General features: G+C 39.4%; 1 protein-coding gene across 1 annotated transcript in view; it reads left to right on the top strand.

The window, feature by feature from the left end:
• Positions 1-26,192, top strand: part of LOC111146606 (carboxypeptidase Q) — a 496,537-nt gene that overhangs the window by 74,376 nt on the left and 395,969 nt on the right. The window contains exon 2 of the mRNA XM_022502233.1: positions 23,041-23,507. Coding sequence (XP_022357941.1) covers positions 23,075-23,507 — 433 coding nt within the window. The 5' untranslated portion in view covers positions 23,041-23,074. The remainder of the gene's footprint in view (positions 1-23,040; positions 23,508-26,192) is intronic.

Here is a 26,192-nt window from a genome sequence, read left to right as displayed (position 1 = left end):
TCCTATTTTTCCCTCTTCATTTCTATACTAGGTTGGCTATATTGTTCCTACTTACCATCTTCCCTCCCATAGCTTTTGTTTCTCTGTATTCTAGAAGAATTTTTCAACCTTGTTCTCTGTTATCTCTGCTGTCAATATGGTCTATAGGACCAGCAGTTCCAGGATTACCAGGAACTTGTTAGAAATGTAGAATATGGCACATTCCAGAACTGCTGAATCCGATTTCTATTTCATCAAGATCCCTAAATGATCCATGTGCACTTGAAAGTTTGAGAAGCAGCGCTCTATCGCAAATAGTTCTCTCCAGTGTCATCCTGTTCTTCATTGTTGTTAATATGTTTTTTAAAATCCATCTTGATTGCATTTTGGATTTCCTTTTGTTTTCATATTTTAGCCAATTCTTTTGCCAGCTTGTTTTCTAATTATTGTGCTCTAGTCTTGTTTCATAGAGATAGTGACCTTTTACATCTTTATGAAGACAGTAAGATATGGTTTAATTTTTCACCTGTTGCAGAAAACTGTTTTTCGAACTTTCTCTTTGAGGTTTCAGAATGTTATCTATTTTCTTTTGCTAGAGTTTTTTTTTTTTATCCTTTTTTTTTCCCCCCATAAACCCACTGTTGGCTCTTTTTCTACCCTTTCTCTGTTGAGAGAGATCTCGTGAGATCTAGTCAGGCTTTGTCTTTGTTAACCAAGAGAACAGGTGAATGATTTTTCACTCTACTTACTATCCGCATGTTCTACTCAGATTCAACCTAAAAATTTAATTTGTTGTTTCCTTTATTTCTTATTTTTATGTCTAATAAATACTTATCTATCATAGATTGAGCAGATTAGGATTATAGCTAATATCCTTTTATTTTTTTTTATTTATTATTTTTTTTAAGATTTTTATTTATCTATCCGACAGAGAGAGAGAGATCACAAGTAGGCAGAGAGGCAGAGAGAGGGGGAAGCAGGCTCCCTACTGAGCAGAGAGCCCGATATGGGGCTCGATCCCAGGACCCTGGGATCATGATCTGAGCTGAAGGCAGAGGCTTAACCCACTGAGCCACCCAGGCGCCCGCTAATATCCTTTTAATAAGCCCTTTCATTTTTTAAAACTCTAAGGTTACATACAATATGCAGTTACTTAAATAGCACAAAATATTAAATATTCTTTTACATGCCCTCTAGAATATAAGCTCTCTTTGTCTTTCCTCATAATTATAAAGCTTTTTATAAAAAAAACTCTGCTTGTACCTTTATTCATTATCTTGCTGAATTGGGAGAGTGGAGGTCTCTTAGCCAAAGTAGGGTAGGCAGGGCTGATAGGACAGGGCAGGTGGTTTAGGTAGGACTCCATGACTGCAGGAGACATCCCATATAAGTGGATGCCATTCACCATATTTCTGCAACCTGTTGGGTTCTGAAATTTGGTGTAGACTCTAGGGGTTATTAAGATCTTTTCCTACATTTTTTGGGACCATCCTTTCTGTCTGGTTGTGAGGATGAAACACATAATGTATGGTCTAAGAGTGTACTTCCTAACCTGTTCCTACTGATCCCGTAGTAAATGGAAATTTTACACTCACAGTGAATGGCTCTTCCTTCTCACCTTTGGTTTTCTGTACTTTGCCAGTCTTGTGTGTGTGTGTTGTGTGTTTGTGTGTGTGTGTGTGTGTTTTTATCATGAGAAGTGAGGAAAAGCTCTGTCATGCACATCTAGCCTGCTACCATGTTAGGAAGTTAAACCATTAGCCTGTCCCTGAATTTGATGAGGTAGGCATCTCGGGTGGCTTTTGGTTTTCTATGTAGTAATTGCTATTATTATTATTATTATTATTTTGCTTTTCATATTTGTGTTTATTTTTGTGTTTTTAATTTATCCTCAGGGGCTGAATTCTCTCTCACTTAACTCATTTTTTAGTCCTTTTCCAAATTTTTTACCCCAGAGGTCCGTTATGACATAAGTCTCCTTATTGCTTCTACATCCTGGCTTACCACTTGCTCACTTGCACTGATGATGATCTCAGGTGCTTTATCACCAATTGGACTGTGAGCCACTTCCTTGAAGGCTGGGAGGTCAGTCTTACCTCACTGTATTCCCCATATAGTAGATGTTCAGTGCATATGTACCGACAAGCTGGTCCGCTTTGTGAAGGGGATAGGAATGAGCTCCTACTCCTCTATTCTTCCACCAAAGCTACACCCTGGAAAAGGACAAGGTTTGAGTAATATTTTCTAAGGAGAATTTGGAACCCGGACACCTACTGTGATGACCTCATCCCCTTGCTTCCTAGTCTCTTACCTGGGGGAAATAATGTGCTACCTAGTCACGTCTCCTGGGACCACCCCAGTAAGTATGCTGTTCTAAAACTCTGCTGGATGGGTTCCTTCACTTTCCTCCATCTCTGCCCTACCTTTAATCTGCCTTCAGGGGGCTCAACTTATTCTCTTGTTTCCTTTCTTCCCTTTTGCCCAAACCTCCAGTGAAAGATGAAGAGATTTTAGTATTAGGAAAATGGGCTGTTGAATTCCAAAGTCAGAAATAGACCGCATAAATATGTATGAAGCATTAAAACCCTTCTTTGAAGTGTGATTTCCTGACTAATGGATGCTTCTGGGTTGATTTTTTTTTTTCCTCACTCAGTTAAGTCCTGTTCAAATCAACTTGTTTTTTTGGGTGAATTTAAGAACCTTATGATTAATGTCCATTAACATTTCTACAACAATTTGTATTGTAATAATAACAACCTCTAAAATTTCTATGCTGTCTTTCACAGAGGGCTTTTATGCCCATTATTTTATTTGATACTCCCAACAGTGCTGTGAAGGATGGTGGGGGTTTATTCCCATTCCATTTTATGGATGAGGAGACTGAGGTGCAGAACATTTAAGTGACTTGTCCGAAGTGCCAAGAACAGCATGCTGACTAGAGGCCATGTCTTCAGCTCGTAAGACAGGGGCATGCTGCTTTTTGCTGTCAGCAGACAGGAAGTGATCACTGACATTGAGTATTTGCAACATGCCAGCTACTGTCTTAGACATGTTAAATACATTTTGTCATTTAATGTTCTTCCTAACCCTGTAAAGTAGGCCACTACCTATTATCTCCCTGTGACACACGAAGAAACTGCAATATAAAGAGGTTAGGTAACCTGGTCAAGGTCACAGCTAGCATTTGAGCCCAAGTTCCCTTGATTTCATAATCCAGGCTCCTAGCTGCTTGTCTCCCTTGTTGCTTTATTGGACCGAGGCGATAAGGTTGGTGGAGCTAGCATAGCTTTTAAAAGCCTGTTCCATTTCTTACGATGTCCTGAGTTGTGATTACAACCTCCATTCTCTTCCCTGTGATTCTTACAGGTCTGGGTCTTACTCTCATGGGCAGGAATGGGAGCTGCATGGAGAAGGGCAGACCAAGTGAAGGGAACAGACATCTGAGCAACTATGCTGGGCCCAGTGGCTGTTATAAATCTGTTTCGCAAGAACTCTTTACATCTGCTGTTATCTTTCCCACTTAATGGAGGAGGAAACACAGATTCAGAGAGGTGAAGACATTTGTACAGACTCGTAAGTGGAAGAGTCAGGATTTTTACTCATGTCTGTCATGATGATACTCTAAGAGCGAATGAGAAGGAGAAGTATTTCTCAGGGGCCTAAGTAGGACTTTAACCAACAGAGATGAATTTAGCCCCTGCTGGTTATAAAAGGCATAATAGTCGCTATTCTGGAGCCCTATAAAGTACTCTATGAAGGAGCTCATAAGAGAATTCAAAGAGAAGAAAACCTATGGGTTTCAGGCGACATCGCTAGGCTTATATCACGCCAGCAGGCCTTCAACTGAAGTACATAGGAACTGTGACTTAACCAGCAAAACACACTGGTAAACATCATAATGACACACACATTTAGGAAAATGATGTTTTTAATTTTAAATGCTGTGCAGCCTTGCCTTATATAGTCAATGCTGGGAAGTTGTGGTATACCAGGAAATGATTTACATTTTAGCCTTAGGGCAAAAATATGGAACTTGTAATTATGTCTGAGAGAGGCAAAATCTTCTAACAAGAAAAACTAACGCTATAAAAGTCTGTTAGGATATGTGTCAATTAAACTGTTGTGGGACTGAGCATTCTGCCTGAAACGTCATAGGGAGTAAGCAGCGTTAGTGACTTTTGGGTAAAAGCATCCCTTCTAAATCTTCAATTCCCTGTTGCCGAAGTGCAGAAGTTGTGGGTGACAAGCATTTTCCCATTCTTTCTAAGGTCTTGCTGGTCTGAGGTGGTGTTGCGCAGGGAAGACTGGCTTGATTGGGTTTTCAGCTCAGGGGAAGAAAGCCGCCTGTCCGCCCCTGATAGGCACAAACCAGCCTGAAGTCTGTGATGCCCCTCAGAGGTAGATAACCCCCCAGGGGAACTAAGTGCCTCATAGGTGTAACTCACCACCTCCAGGAGCCTGGGTGGTTTGCACCTTCTCCCCAGCATCTCTCATTTTCCTCCTCTGCAGTCCTGGACTGGCTTCTCCAGTGGGGTCCCCTTCCTTCTATAGGGTCTATGAGGTGATCAGGGGAGTGAATGCCCTACCCCAGGGAATGGAGTAGAAGTTTACAAGGAAGAGATTGGAGATTTTTCTGGTTTTCTTTCCCTTCCTCTCTCTTAAGAGAGGTAGACCACAGCAGTAGCTCAGAGAACTGGCTCTGTAGTCACTGATGTGGGTACAAATCGTGACTCTGCCCCTCATTTACTGTGTGACCTTGACCTTGTCATTTATCTTCTCTAAGCCTGTTTTCCATCTATCACAGAGCTGTTGTGAGGATTAAATGAGATAATATGATATTAAGTCCTGAGGACTTGATAAAGACTAGATATTATTGTAACTATTACCTCCATTAACAGCTCCTAACCTTGGGCCTAGCCAAGGCTCTGGCTCTTTACTGTTTGTGTGACATTAATATATTCATAACCAATTTGATATTCCACCCCTCTTCTGAATGCTGCAAAGTTAACTGGCTTACTTGGGCCTTTAAACAAATGGAATTTATCAGCTCGCTGCAGACCCCTATGTGCCACTTGCTCCTGATGGCAGGGAAAGTATGTGTGTATCTGGGAGAAGGGCCTTGCCAAAGCTATTTGCTCTATAGTGAGGTTATCACACTATCACATGCTGATGTGGCTTTATAGGAAGAATATCCTGGATATTTATTACACGTTATTTTGAGCTGGAGTTTATTTTTCTAGGGAAATTAAAAAAAATAATTACATAAAAGATTAAAAAAAATAAGAATTTCATGTTTTAGAATCGACTGTCATTTTGTACAAGTAGTTTACATCCACAGAAAGTCCAAGTCTTATCTTTCATGTTTGGTTCCCAGGGAATGTGTGTATGGTTCCCTGAACATTGGAACCCAAAGGAGTGTGGTGTTGGGTGGGTCAGAACTGGGTTCAGATTCCAGCTGTGCTATGTACCAACTATAAGAGCCTTTATTTCCTCATGTGTGAATGTAAGTAATACCCACCTAATGGAATTAAAAGAAAAAAAAAATACCAGAAAGTATCTCTCACATTATGTAATGCCTACATAGCCTCTCAACAAAAGTCAGTGGTTATTTTGGGCAGCTACAAACATCCTGCTAATAAAATCCAGTGGTTTCTACTTTTTATTCTTTGTGACCCTGTGTTTGACAGAGACATCTTAGAAGCCACAGACGAAGGTGATGAGGGGACTAAGGGAACAGGACTTAGGATCCCTGCCCACTTCAAAAGGAGCTCTGCTTTTATTTGTTCTTTATATAGGTGCTGTGCATAAGGTTTTTTTAAAAGGAAAAAATACTTAAAAAGTGATTGCAGTCCAAGTTATCAACTTTTCCTTTATGGATTATTCTTTCAGTATAATATCAACTTATCAAATTGTATATTTGACATATATATATATGACATATATATTAATTGTACCTCAATAAAGCTACTAAAATGTTTTTAAAGGCACTTGGACTAATGGTATGAAGAACTAAAGAATAAGGTGAAAAAATAGAAGAATGTTAGCCCTCAGACTTGGAATTTCCACTACCGCAACTGCATCGGAGGGACCATTTTTCTTGTACACTTTAGGACAAGCCCAATGCAGGCAGTCAGCAGACTGAGGAGAGATTTCTCACAGTGTTGGTAGCCCTGAAGGACGGCATGGACCCACATAAATGCCAAGACAAACTGATAAAGGCCCAGCTTTTTCTGTAGAGTTCAGTACCTTACATGCATGTCCAGCTTGGTTTTGGTTTGCTAGAGGCTATTTTTTTCAGGTCCACAATTTGCTATCCCCATCGGGTATGGGAATTCAGTAAAACTAGCTTTTGCACATGCCTTTATTGAAGGCCATACCTAGACGTGTTTGGAACAAGACAGAAAAATAACTGGAAGCAGATCTACTGCAGCAAATCTGGACTTAGTTGTTTGGTTGGCTTCTTTTTGCTGGTTTTCTGGGTTGATTAGACTTTGCTAACTGATGGGGCTTCACGGGTAACAGCCGAGGCAGAGCCACTCTACTCTGCACTTGGACTTAGTACAGACATTCCTGGTGGTCAAGTCATGTATTTTATACTTTGGAAACAGGCATTGGAACAGGATTGCTGAAACAATTGCATGGGTTCTATGGTGCAGAAACCGTAATGACTTCCAAAAACATGGGCTAAGGTAATTGGGCTCTCTTTTTGTTCCCATCTCCAAAAAAAAAAGAAGCCACCAAAGTTCAGAGCATCTTAAACATTTTGAAGTTGTGACATTGAGTGTGAATAATTGGTGTCTGTGGGACTCAGAGTGAAAGCAGGGCTTACCCGGGTTTCTCATTACTTTACAGAAAAGAACCTGGAAAAACCCCAACATTCATTTTCAACCAGGGAATAGCAAGTCTTACAGAGCTGTAGAGTCACTTGCATGTAAACACCCTATTTTACGAGTCCATGACTGCGTTCCACAAAGCAGAATTAGTACCATCGAGACCATAGAGTCTGAGCTTGAAAGCAGGAGGTGTGTAGTCTTCATAACTACTTTTTCTCTTTTTGCTAAGCACTTGGTGAAATTAAAATCCCCAGCGGTATTATTTCAGAGACAGCATGGAATGGTGGGCTCCCCGCTCCAGCCCAGCACTCCTGGAGCACAGAGAGACCGGGTCTCGTATTTAGTATTTAGCTCGGAGGCATCCTGAAGACGCGGCCTCTGCCTTCTGTGACCCTCAGTCTGGAGACGGAGACTGAGAAATAAACAGGCAATTCTAATGCAGAGTGTTAGGTACTGTGGGGAAAGTACCTAGAATACAGGAGTCCGAAGGGCCCCCCAACCCAAACCGCAAGGGTCAGGTGAGGCTCTTTAAAGGGTGCCTCAGCGTTTGCTCCTCAGAGAAGTGAAGGAAAGGCTTCTGCCTCTTACTACCCGACTGGCCATGAGCAAATCATGATCTCTGAGCCTCCGTTTCGGAAATAATAATATCACTCAATGGTTGCTTGTGAGGATTGAGTCATAGATGATATGTATATGAAAACGTGGCTCAGTCACTTGCTAGGGCAGAGGTTGATAATGGTTTTCTTCCTCTTTCCTGCCTTCCTGCCTCCCTCAAGTGAGGAACGTCACTTCCAGAGCAGGCTGCACAGAGGGACCTTCTGGAAGGTTTTCAGCCGTTATCTCTAACACTCAATGTTTATTGTCCTGCTTCTAATGCATTAGGGTCTTTTCCCTCTGATGCTGGTCCTGTGTTTCATGTCTTGCCTGCGAGCAAGTGGTGGAGGAAAGAAGATGGGGAACACACACATCATGGGGTGGGGGTGGGGGGTTGCTCTGTGGGACAGAATAGCAGTGTGGCCCTGCAAGTGAGGGAGGGGCAGGCAGCAGCCCCCATCTGGGAGAAGATCGCCTTAGTCCTCAAGTGGAGAGAAGAGAGGAAAGTCATCTTCAAGTAGAAGTCAAGTTTGCTCTGTATCTATGTGTCTTGCAAGTAGTATGATATTCCCACTCTTGGCCAGTCCTAACTGCTATAAAAACGCATGGTGTACCTGCTTTTGGGGGGCCTGGGGACTGGGCCGCAGGCACTCCCAATGTGAGGAAACAATGCAGAGAACTTCCCACCAAGCCGGGCTTTCCCCCACCTGCTCCGCGCTTCCTTTTTGTTCATTTTTCTGCATGCTCTTTCCTTCTGAAGATGACTTTGCTTTTTCCAAACCCAAATCACCTTCTCGTGTTGTAAATCCATCTCACCTTCAGACTTTTTTCTGCACAGCTGTCACAACAAACTTCCCCTCATCTGCTACTAAATGTATCAGACAGTGTGGTGCAGGCTGTGAGTTGCCGACTCATTCCCCGGGGGCTTTCCAATAGAATCTGATGTTATCCAAAACTGCTCATCTGTTTCAAAGGATACAATTTCCTGCATTCTCTGGAGGGAAATCAGAGGCACTACATTGAGGAAACAGGCCGATCCTTCACAGATTTAGTAGACCTCTAGGCAATTATGGGGTGATTATTCCAAACTGAGTGTTTCCTCACCTCATTTCCCATAACAATGACTTGGGTGACCTGACTCTGGGCTTTTCATCTTTCGAGAGAGATTGGGAAATAAGTCACAAAAATTGAGATAAGCTGTGGTTCCTTTGATTTCTCTCTGTCCTCCTCCTAAACCTTTTCTGTCTCTCCCCAGAGGGAGTTCTCTTCTCCCTGTTTCTTCTGCAGTCTCTATCTGGGACCCAAGAATCTTTTTAAGTCTGTCTCCATAATCCTTTAAATCATAACACCTCATCTCCTGATGAATGTGATTCTCTTTTTAAAAACTGCTTTTTGGATTTTAGAAATTGCCCATTAAGGAAAAGCACTCTTAGCTGGTTCCTAGGCCTCTTGTAGAGCTCTTTTCTCCTTCCTTCTCACTTCTGGCCTGGGACATATTTTCCACCATGGCCTTTGTTCCACACTCCATGCTCGTCTCTCTAAGTGTCTCCCTGATTCCTTCTTTATTCTGTTTAGGTTACCTTTTTAATTTCCTGCTGTCAAACATCTGCTGTCTCACCTTGCTTTCTCCACTTCCTAGAAGACTTGTTTTATGAATGCTCTTTCCCCCCAGGATAATGTTGCTGGCTGGGCACGGATGTAGTGCTACAATGGTTTTATTTTACATTGACTGATTAAGCACTTTGAATAATTGTTTTAGCTCCATTACTGTGAATCTATTTGACTTAAGTCTTTTCTTTGCCACCTGTGATGAATGTCTGACCATTGGGATAGAGGGGAATCAGTGCATTAATTTCCCCTTGACACTGTTGAGAAATGCTCTTTTTCCTGTGCAAGAGCCCCGAAGCAACAGATGCTCTGTGCTCCCATGTGGAAGGAGGGAGCTTAGCTTACACTGTTGTGCAGTGAGTGTGTGTGTGTGTGTGTGTGCGCGCTCAGCCGGTGTTTGCTAATGGCGCTCTGTGGCAGCCATCTCGTAGCAGAGAGCAAATGTTAGGATTTGGGGAAAAGCGTACCAGCATATCAGATTTTAAAACTGAATGGTGAATCTCTGTTGAGTTAACAGTGTCTAGCTAGATAGTATTTCTTTTTTAAGCTCATGAAACTTAACAGCTGTTTAGTAAAGCAATGTTTTCATATATGTCTGTTTGACAGGTTTAATAGCGAGTTTTGCAGTAAGTGACTTGCTGAGGCCTCCCTGGCTTGGGCTGTAACAAGAACTGTGTTTGCAGCAAGATTCATTGAGGGTCTTTCTGCTTTGGTGTTTATGGGATGGGGGAGCTGGCTAAAGTGAGGGAAACTGAAAGGCATGTTCCAAAGGAAATTACTAATATCTCTACCAGAGTGTTCCTTGGAACTTGTTATTAACCAGTTCAACTTGTTATTAACCAGTTCAGGGGAAGAGGCATGGGGGAAACATGCTGTTTAGCAATAAAAACACATTAGTACAGTCAGCTTACTGTAACCCTATATTGGTGAATGGTAATTAAATCTATATATCTTTAGCTTTATAGTTTTCTGCAGCTGACTCTCTGGAAGATTTCTGCACTTTGTCTGATTCAAGGAAGACCATATTCTCTCTCCTGCCTATGGAAGAGGCTGCTGTACCTTTTAATAGCTTTTTAATATCACCAGATCGAAGACAAATGCTCCGCTGGTTTTATTGGCAGAAATAAAACACTTCCTATTAGTCTTATGTTGGGGGTCCAAGTCCTAGAAAGCTAGAACTTTACGAGGCTACAATCCCATTTCCTTTCATCCCTTTTTTCAGTTCTCCTGGATTGTAGCGCCTCAGAATTGCTAATGTCTAGGGTTACCCACTTTGTATTTGGCTCCAAGAGGTATAAACCGCATTTTTCATGATTTATCTGTGTTTTTATTGATCGTATGTGCTTCGTATGGCGGCTGACTGCAGGCGTGTATGCATGTGGCGGAGTCCAGATTATAGACCCCTGTTCTCAAAGGCGTCCACTCTCATGGTCAGCATGGCATCTTCCCCTTAAAAAGGGACCAAGAGCAGTCTCACAGCCTCTTTGAATTTCAGTGCAGATTTTGTAAGCCAAGGATACAAAGTTTGTCCTTGGGTTCATGGTTGATTTCATTTGTTGGAATTTTAATCATATTGTTTCACTTAAGCAGCTGTAAGGGAACTTTCTATGTATTTCTCTCAGTCCCATCATGATGTAGGTCAAAAGTCAGTTACGTTTGGCTATATGAACAAATATGCCTATGAAGAACAGTAGGAATTTACGCTACGTCGTTTTATACACTGAAAAAACTCGGAAGGAATAAAGAAATCCAGAAAAAGTATTAGTAGAATGAGCCCAATTAATTTTTTTAGAAGGCAAACTCAAAAGCCGCTCACTGGTAAACAGTAAAATGTCAGGGACGCAAAATGAGTCAGCAAAGTGGTTCATTACTGATGGCATGAGGAGGGATTAGAGGGAGATCACCTGACATCTGTAGAGTCAGGCCATGAGTGTTTCAGTATGGCGGGTGGGAGGAGCAGGGTCTCTTGGTGGGCCTCTCCCAGCAAGTAGTTCAACCCCACAGTTCCTAGGATTCCTTCTGCCTGTCAGTTTACCACTTACCCTCCTCTCATCACCTCACTAACCTGCTGTCGCTGTACTAACTTCCAGAACCAGGCGAAAAAAAGGGAGTATCATGTACTGGCTTCTTTGCCTGGCTGTGAGGATATGTGTGTCTTCCTTCAGTCCTCCTTCCTTTTCTCTACAATGCCCATACCTTATTCAGGATGATATGTTCAATGGCAGAGATGTTGGAAATAAAGGCTCTTTATCTTGGCTCTTAGACAAATAATGGCAAAGCTGTTAGAAACAGGTGAATCCTAGTCTAAGATGGTAGGAGAGGTGGGCCTGGGACACTCCTATCCCTGTTTTGGAGTTGGACCAGTTCTGGTTCACTCTTGTATGGTTTTTTTCCAGAAATACAAATAAGTGTTATGATTTTTTTTTTTTTTTGATGCTTAAAAAGGAGTCAGGTAGGTAGGTCTTTTCTTTAACTTCTTACTTTGAAATAATTATAGACATGTAGATTGCCACAAAAATAATACAGAGAGATCCTGTTGTGTCCTTCCACCAGCTTTCCCATAGTGGGAACATCTGTGACTATAGTATATCAAAACCAGGAAATTGCCTTTAGGAGAATCCATAGACTTTGTTCATATTTCACCAGTTTTTATCAGGGACTTTCAAAAGATTTCAAACTCTGTGGGATTTTTTTTTTTTTTTTCTTAGTGAGTGGAATTGAAGGTGCAGTGGGAGCAAAGGTTCTTCTCTGGTCTCTCCCTTTTTTACTGTCTTGCCCTCCTGTCCCCCATCATGTGAAAAATAGGTACTAAAAAACTAATGTGAACAAATAAACAGTATGAATGCTTACTCCAAAAAGCAGTAAGTTAGGTGCCCATGTGGACACAAATGCTTTTAAGAAATGGTCTTATAGCTGGGAATTATCTGCTTATACAGAAAGTTTCAGCTCAAGAGGGTACATATTACTAAGCACTTTTCTTTGAATTTTAGAGAGAGAAGAGCTGCTCTTCAGCCTGGAATGTACATTCACTCCACCTTCCCAACCCATACACCTGCTAGCTCTTGGAGTTTCCCCAAACTAATTCAGATGTCTCCTCCTACATTTCCTGCCTATGTTTATTGAGTACTAAATGTCAGATCAGTGCTAGATCCTAGGGATTCAAAGATGGCTTCTACACAGTTCCTGCCCACATTGAGTCCCCATTTTAGTGGGAGAGGTATGCATTTTGAATATAAATTTTTTTTAAAGATTTTATTTATTTATTTGACAGACAGAGATCACAAGTAGGCAGAGAGGCAGGCAGAGAGGAGGAAGCAGGCTCCCTGCCAAGCAGAGAGCCCGATGCGGGGCTCGATCCCAGGACCCTGAGACCATGACCTGAGCCGAAGGCAGAGGCCCTAACCCACTGAGCCACCCAGGCGTCCCTTGAATATAAATATTTTGAAGAAAGATAACCACTATAGGAAATAGAGGAGGCTAGAAACAGGGAGATGAGTTAGGAGATTGTTGTGGTGGTTCAGGTTAAGATAATATGGCCAGAAACCAAGCTGGTGAGGAAGATTTAGAGGGGAAAGGTGGGTTTGAGGGCTCTTTAGAACTTCAATTTGATAGCACTTAATGATCAAGTGGCTGAAGGGTTTAAAAGAGGGTGAGATGACCCAAATGGTGCAGATGATGGGTGGTAGAAATGCCATGCATCAAGAGTGGGCACTCAGGGAGAGGAACTGACTTGGGGGAAAAGTCATGAAAAGGGTTGAGATGTGTTGAGTTAGAGGTGTCTGTGGGGATCCAAACTAAGAGAGCTTATTAACCTATAGCTGAGCTCATGCCGTGCTTGGTAAATGAAGCTTTGGAGTGAATGACCTTCCCATTTACAATGTGTAGTAGGAGAAGAGGGTCAAGGAGAGAGCCCTAGGAAATAATAAACCTTAAAGAAGAGATGGAGAAAAGAGACCCCACAGAGAAAGGTTGGGAAAAAGAGCACAGATACAGGAAGAAAGGTATTTGGAAAAGGAGAGGCTGTCTGTAGAGTTAAATGTTTCAGATGTCACTTATGATAGGAAATGAAATGTTTTCATTGGATTTAGGGACAAGGGCACCCATAATGACTTTTGTGAGTTCAGTTTCAGTTGGCTAGTAAGAGGAAACAAACTGGTAGACTGAGTAGTCGTTTTTATATATGACCCAATTAAGTGTTTGGTGTAAGGTGATTTAGTCAAGTGCTAACATGGAAAGCAAAGAAAATTGTGACTTATATTAAAAATTTAAGAAAATCCATAATAGACTGTTAGAGCTGATATCAATCCCTTATTTTACACATAGAGACTTCCAATAAGTTGTTCAAATTCATGCATCTAGAGAGGGACAGCCATGACCAAGTCCTAGGTTTCTTGACTCCCTTTATGAAAGCAACTTGTGAATATGCTACAGTTTAAAGGAGCAAATTCATGTCTGATGCAGGAAAAGTAATCACGAAAGTGATGAATCAGAGCTATATTCTTCTGTTGTGAAATATAACTACTTGTTTGATGAATTTATTCATTTATCATATAAATATTTATTGACAGGTATTTTGCTATTTGCTTAGTATACAAAATAAATAAAACATATTCCTTGCAGAAAACATGCCTGGTGAGTTTTAAAACTGTAAAATATTATCGCTATTAAGTGATATATAGTCCGGCAGGGTGCCAGACATAGAAACACAGAGCATAAAATGTGTTGTTGAAAAGGCAGAGATTAATCCTTCTGGGAGCTGGAGATTGAGGAGCTGGACCTTGCATTATGATTGCAACTTCTCCAGATGGAGGAAGAGTGAAAAGGCACTTTAGCAGAGGGATAGCATGAATAAAATCAGAGAGGTATAAAGAGTGTTCTGTGACGTCAAGAACTGGTACACAGCCTGTTGGGGCATCGATGCCAGGGTGGGGGAACAGCAGGGAATGATCTTGAAGACCGCCATACCCATAACACCGAACAGTGAAGAGTGGGGAAACAGATGTTGCAAGCCAAGGAGTCATTCGATTTGGGTTTAAGATAATTCTGGTGGCAATAAGGAAGATGGGTTGGAAAGGGACCTGCCTCTAAGGCAGGGATATGTGTCAGGAAGTGTTTCAAATGAAGGATAATGAGGTTCAGCGCTAGGGGAGTGATGATAAGGTGGAGAAGAGGGAAATTAGTCAAGAAAGAACTTGAAGGTGGAATTATAGGCAAAACTTGCCAACTGTTCACCTGTTCTCCCTGAGAGAGAGAGGCACGAGTCCAATAACACACTGCAGTTTCTAACTTACTGAGTAGGGCAGGCATCAAAGGAAGAGCAGGCTTGGAAGGGAAGATTCTGAGTTTGACATTGGATATTGAGAATCTAGGTGCATTTGGGAAATCTATGTAGACTGTAGGCTGGATCCTGGACCTTCCTTATGGTATCAGTATTAAAATTGTATTTAATTATGGACCCCCAAGAAGTCCCTGAAGTTGTATAGCAGTTGGAAATGTATTTACAGGCACAATGAACAGAAAATCCAGCCAACAGTGGCGAAAACCAATGGAATGTATTTTCCTCCACTCACGGATGAGTTGGGGATGCTGGTATTGGTTCAGCTGCTCAGTGATGCCAGGACCGACTCTCTTGGACTTGCCCTTAGGGTTACAAAGTAGCAGTCACAGCTCTAGAATTGTGGCCACTTTCTTGTCAGTGGCTTCTGTTTGGATCTCTTTGAGTAGAACTGGGTCCCAGGGTCTCTCTGGCTGGAAGGTTGGCTGCAAGAGTAAGGAAGAGTGTTGCCCAGTTCACTTAAACCACTAGTTCACTGTCCTGTTAGATGCAGTCTCTCCTTTTTAAAAAATACTAATTTATGGTATGTGCTTCATTATTCTGAAGAAGCATCACAGATAACCTGCTTATGCATATTTTTTATTAAATCAGTATGCTACCCTAGCTATAATATAGAGGAGGAATTAAAGGAATGTAATTTACAATAAAGTCCTTCACAATGTACATTTGCAGGCATGACTCCACTAAACGTAATGAAGTAGTCAGATGCTTGTGTGGTGAACGTGACAGCAACAAATGTAGATGGCCCAGGAGTGTGGTGGTGATGTTTCCTAGACCAGAAACAGTGTAGTCACGGGTGTTTAGCTGAGAGAGGATGAACAGCTCACAGTAAGGTTCTAAACAAAATACAGCATAGGAAGCTTCCTGAGCTTCTTGAAAAAGTCAACTTGCATCAAAACTATACACAAACTATTTTGTATGTACAATGCAGTTAGGTTTAAGGCTCATGTAATGGATTTTTTCATGTTTAGAAAATCTATGTGGAATGTTAGCGAGTTCTTAGTATACAGGATTGTATCCCACATCACAGTATGTCTACCATCCCTGGCCCCTGCCAAGTAATTACTAATAGGACCTACACACTCATGACAATCAGAAATCCTCCCTCCCCCACCACATACTCAAAAAGAACTCCTAGGTGTAGCACCATCCATATTGAGAACAACTGTCTCAGATGAATGAGGCCGGACACTTTGCATTTCAAACAAAATTGAAGTTTGGTTAGCAAGAAAAAAGGGGCATGGCTGTAGAATAGGTCATTAATAGTGCTTGACAGTAGTATGAGCTGCGTCTTGCTCGTTTTTTCAGTCTTCTCCAAATTCTTGCACAGTTCCTGGCGTGTCATATGTTCTCAGTGAGCTTTCTTGAATGATTGAAAGAATTGGAATATAAGCTATGGAAAATGGAAGCCCAGCACTGCATGAATTTTGAATTTCATAAAGGGAAGGATGATCTTCCTTAAGATGGTTAAAGGGCTAATCATTATAAATCCAGGCATGTTAGCAGGAGTCAGAAAGTGAGATTTGATATGCCACTGTCTGTGCCAGGATTTAGAATTTTTGGTCTTTCTGTTTGCAACACTCTCTGGAATGAAGACTAAGAGTTAAATTTATATCCGTGAGCCCTGTTCAGCAATGGAAGGTTTAGGGGAAATATTTAAGTTTTCATGGAGGTAGTATATTCAGTCTTTAGAAGAAAAAAGTGACACAATTAAAAATCAGTGAAAGCCTCAGTCCCTAAATCCTACTCCTTCTGTCTTTTCAGTGTGTTCTCTTTTCATTGTGTCCCTTTCCACTTCACTTAATCTATTCATCCTGGCATTTCTATCATAGCCTGAGACATTTTTAAACAATAATATTCTAGGAAAAATATTTAGAAATAGAAGAAAAGGATTTTGTTTTGTTTCCTCAAAATATAAACCTATTATTAGAGAGAAAATAATTCACAGTAGGAGAAAAGTTGGTTTTGCTTCAGTTTGCTTCCAGATTTAAGTAGAAAAGAATGAAAATGACATTATAAAGAATTTTATCTCTTTTTATGAAAAAGATAATCTGTAACTATGGATCATGGAGACAATATATGAAAAGCAAGTCTTTCTCAAATAGTGCTTCCAATTTCCTTTGAATATATAACTTCTGCTGAATTCAAAGGCATGATACAGCATGGGTTTAAAAATAGTTGTTTAAGATTTTGAAGGGCATAATATTTAATATTTTTATAGTTTGAATTCAAGTAAAGGAACAATGGCTTCAACCTTTGTATTAAAAATAAAGAGTATGTTTAGAAAATGTGCAGTTTAAGTTTAGACATTTCAGATGTCCTGTAATTGTTCAAGAGTGCACAGGATTTCTTTTTTTTTTTTTTTTTGTCAGTTAGGTTAAGAGTATTTAAGAATTTTAAATGGAAGAAAATCTTGAGCGTTTTTATAAGTGAATTGCTTGACTAATACACCTTTTGTAAGCAAGGGTTACTTTCCTATGTGAAAATTCCAAGGAATAACCAGATAGTAATAAGTAGTGGCTTGTTTGAGGATTTTGAGGAACCTTGCCCTGATGTAGAATCTGGATGAATTCTCTGTGCTGAGGAGACAGGAGGTAGTGATAATGACAAAGAAAAGAGCCAAGATGTCTATTGACAGATGAATGGATAAAGATGTGGTGTATACACACACACACACACACACACATACACACACACACAGGAATATTACTCAGCCATCAGAAAGGATGAATTCTTACCATTTACATCGACGTGGATGGAACTGGAGGGTGTATGCTGAGTGAAATAAGTCAACACATAAAGACAATTTTCATATGGTTTCACTCATATGTGGAACAAACAGGGCAGAGGACCATAGAGGAAGGGAGGGAAAACAGATTGGGAAGTTATCAGAGAGGGAGAAAAATCATGGGAGACTCTTAACTATAGGAAACAAATTGAGGGTTGCTGGAGGGTAGGTGTATGGGGCATGGGGTAATTGGGTGGTGGACATTAAGGAGGCCATGTGGTGTGATGAAGACTGGGTGTTGTACTCAGCTGATGAATTGTTGAATGCTACATCTGAAACTAGTGATGTCCTATAAGTTGGCTACTTGAATTTAAATTAAAAAAAAAAAAAAGAAGCTTGCCTTCCTTTTTTCTCCTCTCTTCATGCCCTCCCTTCCTCCCTTCCTCCCTTCTTTGCTTCCTTCCCTTTCCTGGTTGCTTGAAGGGTGGGAAACATTCTTTGTGTCCCCATTACAGCACCGTAGGGCATTTTGCTCCATATATGTTGGAGCTTTACCAATAGATCTTCTCAGTCAGACCCTATTCCTACTGTATCTTCCACTACCCACTCCCACCCCCCACCAGCTACTTGCCCTTTTCTCCAGAGCCCATGTTTTGTAAAGCCTCTGTGTCTTTGCTTGGGTTGTTCCTGTGTTGGGTTACTTTTTCTTCCATGCCACCCCCACCTTCTTCACATGCCCTTCAGTACCCTTTAAATCTCAGCTCAAGCATTGGCTTCTTCACCCCCTCCTTCCCTCTGTTCTCCCAGAACCTTGTAACTGCCCTAGTTACAGGGATTTTTACATTCTGTCTTCCTATTTATACTTGGTAGCTCCAAGAGGGTGTGGGTATTCTCTCACACAACTGTGTCTTCAGTGCTTAGTAGGGGATCAATAAATTTTTGTTAAATGAATGGCGAGATGGAGTTACAACCAAAACAGAACACTGTTTATGGTTCATAAAGAGGAAATGTTTGAAATGAGTAGTACTACTTGTCGTTGTTGATCACCATAGAATTCTTTTCTCCATTTGCAGACTACTAAAAAAAAGTACTACTAAAACTTGTTTAGTTTTATTTCACTGAAATGATGGTATAGGGATATATTTGTATTTCTGATCCAGGGCAGACTAAAGTCTTTCAGATCAGCAGATCCTCCTAGTGATCCCCTAGGGAACTTTCCTTGGGTGGGTGTGGAGCCAGTGCTTTGTGGTAGATTAAAATGACTTCCAGTGATTGCATCATTCATGATTTTATCAAATTCTTTCTTTTGTTGGGGAGCTATTCACATGTTTATCACTCATTGTGAAAAATGGTACATTTTGATTTTCCTAGAATTAGCTGTGAGCTACTAGGACTATTCCCTAGTACTAATATGGAAAGATATGGTACGTAAATCTGTGTTTGTGTCATCAAAACCCTTCTTGATTTCTTTTTTTTTTTTTTTTTTTTGGCAGATAAACTGGTGCCTTGGTTATTCTTCTCATTTGAATTGACTCTAAGTCCAGAATGAATTTTTTGGTGTATGGTGACCCTAAATGTGTGAATTAGGAGAATATTTCCTCAAACTGTCCTTGATTATATTGGCCTTTATTTGGCTTTATTCTGTCTCTATATTTTACTATTTTAATTTTTATTATAGATCTCTATTTCTTGCTAGGAGTATATAATTATATATTGGGTTGCATTATTTTTTAAATTACATATTATAAATTGCCTATTATTTACGGTGTTTTTCATAAGTGGAATATTTTCTTCCATTTTTGTTACATCTCCAGCTATTTACCACTGTTAGTAATAATTATTATTTTCTACTATTTATTAATGAAAACATATCTTAGTTGGGCTAATGTGCCTCCTTAAAAACAATTATAATAAAAGATTCTTGCAGTGTGTCATCGGAGAGATATATAATTATGCATTTTAGCCAAGAATTGCATCAGTAATTTTCAGATTATGTTCTAGGGAAAACCAGGTTTAGAATCAACGAATATTTGTTTAGTGTTTACTCATGTCAAGTGTTTCAGGTAATTCCTCACGTAGTTCTCTACCTTTGATCTTAGTAAACTTTCTAAAGTACTAATATTACATTCAGAGAAAAACTGATCTATTGAAAGATTAAAAAAATCTATCATCTTTTAAGTTAAACTACTTTTAATATATATATATATATATATATATTTTTTTTTTTTTTTTTGGTCAGAGAGAGAGAGGGAGAGAGAGCAAGCACAGGCAGACAGAATGGCAGGCAGAGGCAGAGGGAGAAGCAGGCTCCCTGATGAGCAAGGAGCCCGATGTGGGACTTGATCCCAGGACGCTGGGATCATGACCTGAGCCGAAGGCAGCTGCTTAACCAACTGAGCCACCCAGGCGTCCCTAAACTACTTTTAAAAATAAGTATTTATTGCATTTGTGGGATTGAAGATAAACTATAGTTAAGTTATTAAGAACAACACTCACAGATACTGGCTTATGTTTTAAAGTAATTACATCATTTTTTAGTGTCAAAATTAAATTAACTGACCATGCTAACAGGCATTAAGAATTATTATGAAAATGGCATGTTTTCTATTGATTCAACTTGACATATATGCAAAAAGATCTAAAAGTGTTAGATGCAGGCCCTTATCTTCTAAACATATCTTCTAACCAGATTGTAGCCTAGGGATGATGTCCCATTGGTCCCTCTGAAAGCGGTCCTTTCTTCTCTGCCTAGGGGGCCATTACTCGAGTCTGTCTTGAGATGTCATGTCCTTTCTATATAGCTTTTCATGATTTCTTTTGTTCTTTTCTGTGTTCTGGTGCTACTCTATATATGAGACTGTTTGAGTACATATTTTTTGCTATAGTTATTTGCTTCTCAGACTGCATTTGGGTGTCCCTCATTGAATTTCTGTTATTTGTAAATGCATGCAGTTTCCTATAAGAGAACAATTTGTGATCCTCCGGGAAGTCTGCACTAGTTGGTCCAGTTACGTGTTTGATTGTACTTGCTGGTTTATCTGCTACCTAGGAATCACAGCACAAGTCCTGTTTCTGCAAAACAAGGGTATGGCCTGGGAATCCCTAAGCTCTCCTGTACCACAATATTGCCATTATATGATTCTAATCCATCACTAGAAATGTATTGTGAAGTAGTTAACATTTAAGGGATGCTTAAAGAATTTTTAATGAGAAGTAGATACTTGTGGTTAGTGTTAACTACTTGATGTGTTATTAACTTTTTCTTCTTTTTTTGCACCAACACCACATTGAAAGAATGTACTTTAAAGAATAAATTGCAATCTGGTGAAATATTTTCATGGTTTAATAAAATTTAGCTTTTAAAAACAAGCATCAGTAATGGTGACTATAGAAACCAAGAACCTTGCATATAAATAGTTATAATAAGAAGGAGAACAACATCAGTATATAGTTTTCATAATTTTTCAGAATATTTTAAATATGATAGCAAGTTCTTATTCCTTCAGTTTCTTTGTAAAGGAGGCAAGACAAGCACTCTAAGATCTACAGGGATTAAGGGCTCATTCATTCCTTAAATGAAAATGTACTGAAATTCATTCCTTAAATGAAAATGTACTGAGAGTTTACACATGGGTAGAACGATTGAAGATACAGTGATGACTGCTTGACTTCAAGAATAGGAGAGACAAATTCATCAACAAATATATTAGTTGATAATATTGTTAATTATGGTAGAAGCATGGAAAATGGTGCACATAACTCTGGAGAGGTGTTTGGTGAGACTCCACAGAAGAGGTGATTTTTAAAGGATTTTCATTAAAGAGTGAGTGGAGATCTGCCAGAAGAAGAGGAGTAGGGTGAGGAGAAGGGTCTTGTAGGAAGAGGGAAGGAAAATATGTAGAAATTCAGAGTTATGATAGAGCCTGGGTATTGGAAGGACAGTGTCCAGTTCAATGTAGCTAGAGTATTACTGTCTGATATAAAGATAAATAAGTAAGTTTAAAATGTCAAATTTCATATTAAAATATAAAACAGGTGAATAATAATATATTTAGCCTAATACAGCTAAAATATTTGTTTTTTTCATACATAAGTATGAGGTATTCAGTTACAAAGATTAAATCAGGTCTGTACTTTACACTTAGAAAACATCTCAATTTGGGCTAGCCACAGTATCTACAAGCTTCCCTAAGATGTGTGTAATGTTAAAGAGAAAACGAGGAAGAGGAGAAGGGAGAAAGAGAGAATGATAAAAAGAATGGAAACATTTGTAGGGGGCCTGGGTGACTCAGTTGGTTAAGATCTGGCTCTTGATTTCAGATCAGGTCATGATCTCAGGGTCCTGAAGTCAGTCCTTGTGCTGGGCTCTGTGCTGAGTGTGGAGCCTGCTTAAGATTGTCTTTCTCCTCCTGTCCTGTGTGCTTTCTCTTCCTTCTCCCTCTCAAAACAAAACAAAAAAAAAATAAAGCAAAACAAAACAAAACTTAAAAAAGAGAATGAAAACATTTGTTTGCTCTAGAGGGGGAAATGGAAAGATGAGGTTGTAGTTGTTGAAGCCATATTTTGAAAGTCCTTGTATACTGGTTGAATTTGGAATTTATCCCATAATATAGTAGCTTATGACTGTGATTCTCAAATTATCTTGGTAAAAGGCCAGTTTTTAAAATTTCAGATTTGTTTCAGACTGATACTTTTGCAAAATAGAAAAGCAGTGAATTAGAAAAATGAAATAAAAGAGACATATAAGGAGAAGCACCATTTTTTAATCATTAGATTTGACAAATGTACAATTGTTTCATCAGTTGTTTATAAAGATGTCTAAATTAATGCTATCCAATAGAACTTTTTGTGGTGATGGAAATGTTATGTCTGTGTTTCCCAATATGGTAGCCACTAGCCACATGTGGCTATTAAGCATTCGAAATGGGGATAGCTAAAATAACCATTTTATTTGGTTTAATTCAATTTAAATTGAAGTAACTACATGAGGCTATTGGCTGCTTTGTTGCAAAGCACTGGATGTGTTTACTCTTAACTTCTGTATCTATTATAGAGTAGTGAAAACCAGCTGTGGACTGGCCTTGGTCCTCAGACCATACTTTAAGTAGCATTGTTTAGAGCATGGACTCCAGAGTGAGAAATCCTTTGTGTGTCTGTGGCAAGTCACTTAATCGCTTGCTACTCCACAATCCTCATTTATAAAACAAAAGTTCGTATTAAGGAGAGGAGAAGTGAGTTGGGGGAAATCAGATGGGGAGATAAGCCATGAGAGACTGTGAACACTGAGAAACAAACTGAGGGTTTTGGAGGGGAGGAGGGTGAGGGTTTGGATGAACCTGGTGGTGGATATTAAGGAGGGCATGTATTGCATGGAGCACTGGGTGTGGTGCATAAACAATGACTCTTCGAACACTGAAAAAAAGTATTAAAAAAAAAAAAAAGAAGAAACTATCTCATAGAGTTGTTGTGAGGATTAAATGTGTAGCAGGTGGAATTAAGGAAGGCACCAAGAAAAGATGACACTTGCTGGGGCCATACTGGATGAGTTCAGTAGGCAGAGAAGAAAGAGCCTATCAGGTACAGGGAACTCTAAAATCCATTTGGATCATATTCTGTTAAGAGGGAGGGACAGCAGACAGTATGGGTTTAACCCTATCACTGCCACCACACTGCTAACATTTTTTCTTTCTCTTTCCTAGTTGTCTTATTTTAACCTTTTAGCATACTTTAAACTGGATCACTAGGTAACATGTGATTCTGTGGTTTTAAATAAATACTGCCTATTCAGCCAATCATTGCCTCCCTATGCTTCTTCATTCCTGGGAATTATGGTGCCTGAATTTGATAGTGGAATTGGGCAGTGGTGGAGAAGGGAAGGGACTCCTGTTTGAAAAGCTGTGCCTGGGGTATGGCATATGGCTGTGAGATTCTTTCCCCCTAAACCATGTTTCTTTCTTATACAGATTATTTTAGGAAGAAAACCACCTGGAAGAATCAATGAAGTTCCTTCTTTTCACATTTGTTGGTGTTGTTCACCTTTTCTCCCTGAACTCTGGGAAAGCGATCTATAAGAATGACATCTCTCGGAGGACTTTTCAAGAAATAAAAGAAGAAATAGCCCGCTATAAAGATGTTGCTAAAGCAATCATCAACCTTGCTGTTTATGGTAAAGCCCAGAACAGATCTTATGAGCGACTGGCACTTCTGGTTGATACTGTTGGACCCCGACCAAGCGGCTCCAAGAGCTTGGAAAAAGCCATCCAAATCATGTACCAGAACCTGCAGGAAGATGGGCTGGAGAATGTCCACTTGGAGCCGGTCAAAATACCTCACTGGGAAAGGGGAGAAGAATCTGCTGTGATGCTGGAGCCAAGGGTTCACAAGATGGCTATTTTGGGTCTTGGCAGCAGCATTGGGACTCCTCCAGAAGGTATCCTTTGTCTTTTCAAGTCACTTTGCTGTGTACATTATAAAACTAGTGTCATGGGACATAGCTGATTACAGTATGCATGATTCATATTATAATTTGGGTGATAAGAAGGACGACAGAATCACTTCTCATTCTGTTGGCTAAATGAGTTCTCTTATATTCCTTTTTCTTCCTACTTCCTTTCCTCCCTTTGTTTTCTTTTTTTTTCTTTCCTCTGTTTTTTTTGAAAGGAAGTTTATTGTGTAGGGTCACTTTTTAAATGAAGATCTACAACTGTTGATCCATGATATTTACCAGCCCTATCACTTAGTAACTTGTAGCTAGTATGACATTAGTTTCATTCTATAGGGCATCGAGATAACTGTGTATAGGATAGAAAAACTAAATTTCCTCCAAGCAGCCTCAGTGTACAGAAGTTTTTAGAATTAATGAAATAGGGAACAGATCTTTACACATGGAATTGATTTGAGTTAATTTTTGTTATAGAAGCAGAGGCCTCAAATGCAAGGAATTATCCAGGGTGAATTTCTACTTTTACTTATCAGCACCCTAGTTCAGCTTCATCAGACAATATAAATGATTAGATCAGGGATATAAAACTAGTCACGAGTGGGCTGCCAATCAGTCTTGAACTATTCATGGACTGTTTTCCTACAGACTTTTCATGTATTCATGGACTATTTTCCTATGGCAGAGGAACTATTTTATAGAAGCTAGTTGACATTCTCTAAAAAGTTTATAGAAAGTTTTGACCTTCTCTAATGCCAAAAGAAAGACCCAATATAGAAATAGATGGTCAGTTTTTTAAAAAAAATCTTTTTTGAGGTATAATTCACATAATATTCACTCATTTAAAAATCTACAGTTCAATGGTTTTTAGTATATTCACAGAATTGTCTTACTACAGCTACTGTCTAATTGTAGAACATTTTCATCACCCTGAAAAGAAACTTCATATTCATTAGCAGTTACTTTGCATCCCTCCCTTACCTCCCTCCTAAGCCCAAGGCAACCACTAATTTTCTTTCTATCTTTATGAATTGCCTATTATAAGTATTTCACATGAACAGAATAATATACTGTGTGTTCTTTTGTGACTGGGTTTTTTCATGTAGTGCAGTGTTTTCCAGGTTTATCCATGTTGTAGTGTCAATCACTTATTAATTCTTCTTTATTGTTGAGTGATATTCCATTTTATGAATATACCACATTTTATCCATTCGTCAGTTGATAGACACTTGTTTTTTCTTATCTTTTGGACATTATGAATAATGCTGCTAAAAACCTTCATGCATAAGTTTTTGTAGGATATACATTTTTATTTCTCTTGGATATATACCTATGAGCGGAATTGCTGGGTCATATAGTAACTCTACAATTAACTTTTTGAGGAACTGCCATACTCTTTTCAAAAGTGACTATACCAATTTACATTTCCATGAATGTATTCCAGTTTTTACACATACTTCTCAGTGCTTGTTATTGTCTGTCCTTTTGGTTATGGCTACCCTAATGGGTGCAAAGGGATATCTCACTGTGGCTATGATTTCCATTTCCTTAATGATTAATGATGTTGATCATCTTTCCATGTTCTTATTGGCCAGTTGTGTATCTCCTTAGGAGAAATATTTAAGTCCTTTGCCCAATTCTTAATTATGCTGTTATTATTGAGTTGTAAAAAGTCTTTGTGTATTCTGGATACAGGTCACTTATTAGATGTGTGATTTATTAATGTAATGGTAATTGATGGTAATATTGCTGCAGAAAAGTTTTTACTTTTGAGGGGCACCTGGGTAGCTCAGTGGGTTAAAGCCTCTGCCTTTGGCTCAGGTCATGATCTCAGGATCCTGGAATCGAGCCCCACATCGGGCTTTCTGCTCAGCAGAGAGCCTGCTTCCTCCTCTCTCTCTCTCTGCCTGCCTCTCTGCCTACTTGTGATCTCTGTCTGTGAAGTAAATAAATAAAATCTTTTAAAAGAAAAGTTTTTACTTTTGATTTAGCACAACTTACCTAAAATTTTTTGTTGTTGCTAGTGCTTTTTGTGTTATAGCTAAGAAACCTTTGCCTAAACCAAGGTCACGAAGATTTATTCCTATATTTTCTTCTACGAGTTTTATAATTTTAGCTCTTACAGTTATATCTGTGAATTAATTTTTATATGTGGTCAGGTAGTAGTCCAATCTTCATCCCTTTGCAGGTGGTCATTCAGTTGTCTCAGTGTCATCTATTGAAAAGGCAATCCTTTCTTCATTGAATTGGGTGTATTACATTAATTGACTTTCAGACGTTAAACCAACTTTGCATTCCTGGGTTAAATTCCACTTGGTTATAACGTATAATCTTTTTTATATATTACTGAATTCATTTTGCCAGTATTATGTTGAGTAGTTTTACATCTATACTCGTAAGGGATATTGGTCTGTAGTTTTATTTTGTGTGTGTGTGATGTCTTCATCTGGTTTGGTATCAAGGTTAATTCTATACTCAAATAATTGGTTGGAAAGTACTACCTGGTCTTCTATTCTTTGGAGGAATTTGTGAGGGATTGGTATTAATTCTTTAAGTTTTTGGTAGAATTCAAAAGCCATCTGGTCCTGGGATTTTCTTTGTAGGAAGATTGTTAATTATTAATTTAATATCTTTCCTTGTTAAAAATCTATTCATATTATCTGTTTTCAAGTCAGT

The sequence above is a fragment of the Enhydra lutris genome, unplaced genomic scaffold, assembly GCF_002288905.1.
Source record: "Enhydra lutris kenyoni isolate GAN:26980312 unplaced genomic scaffold, ASM228890v2 scaffoldscaffold14, whole genome shotgun sequence".
Classification (NCBI taxonomy): Eukaryota; Metazoa; Chordata; class Mammalia; order Carnivora; family Mustelidae; genus Enhydra; species Enhydra lutris.
This window is presented reverse-complemented; position numbering and strand designations above follow the sequence as displayed.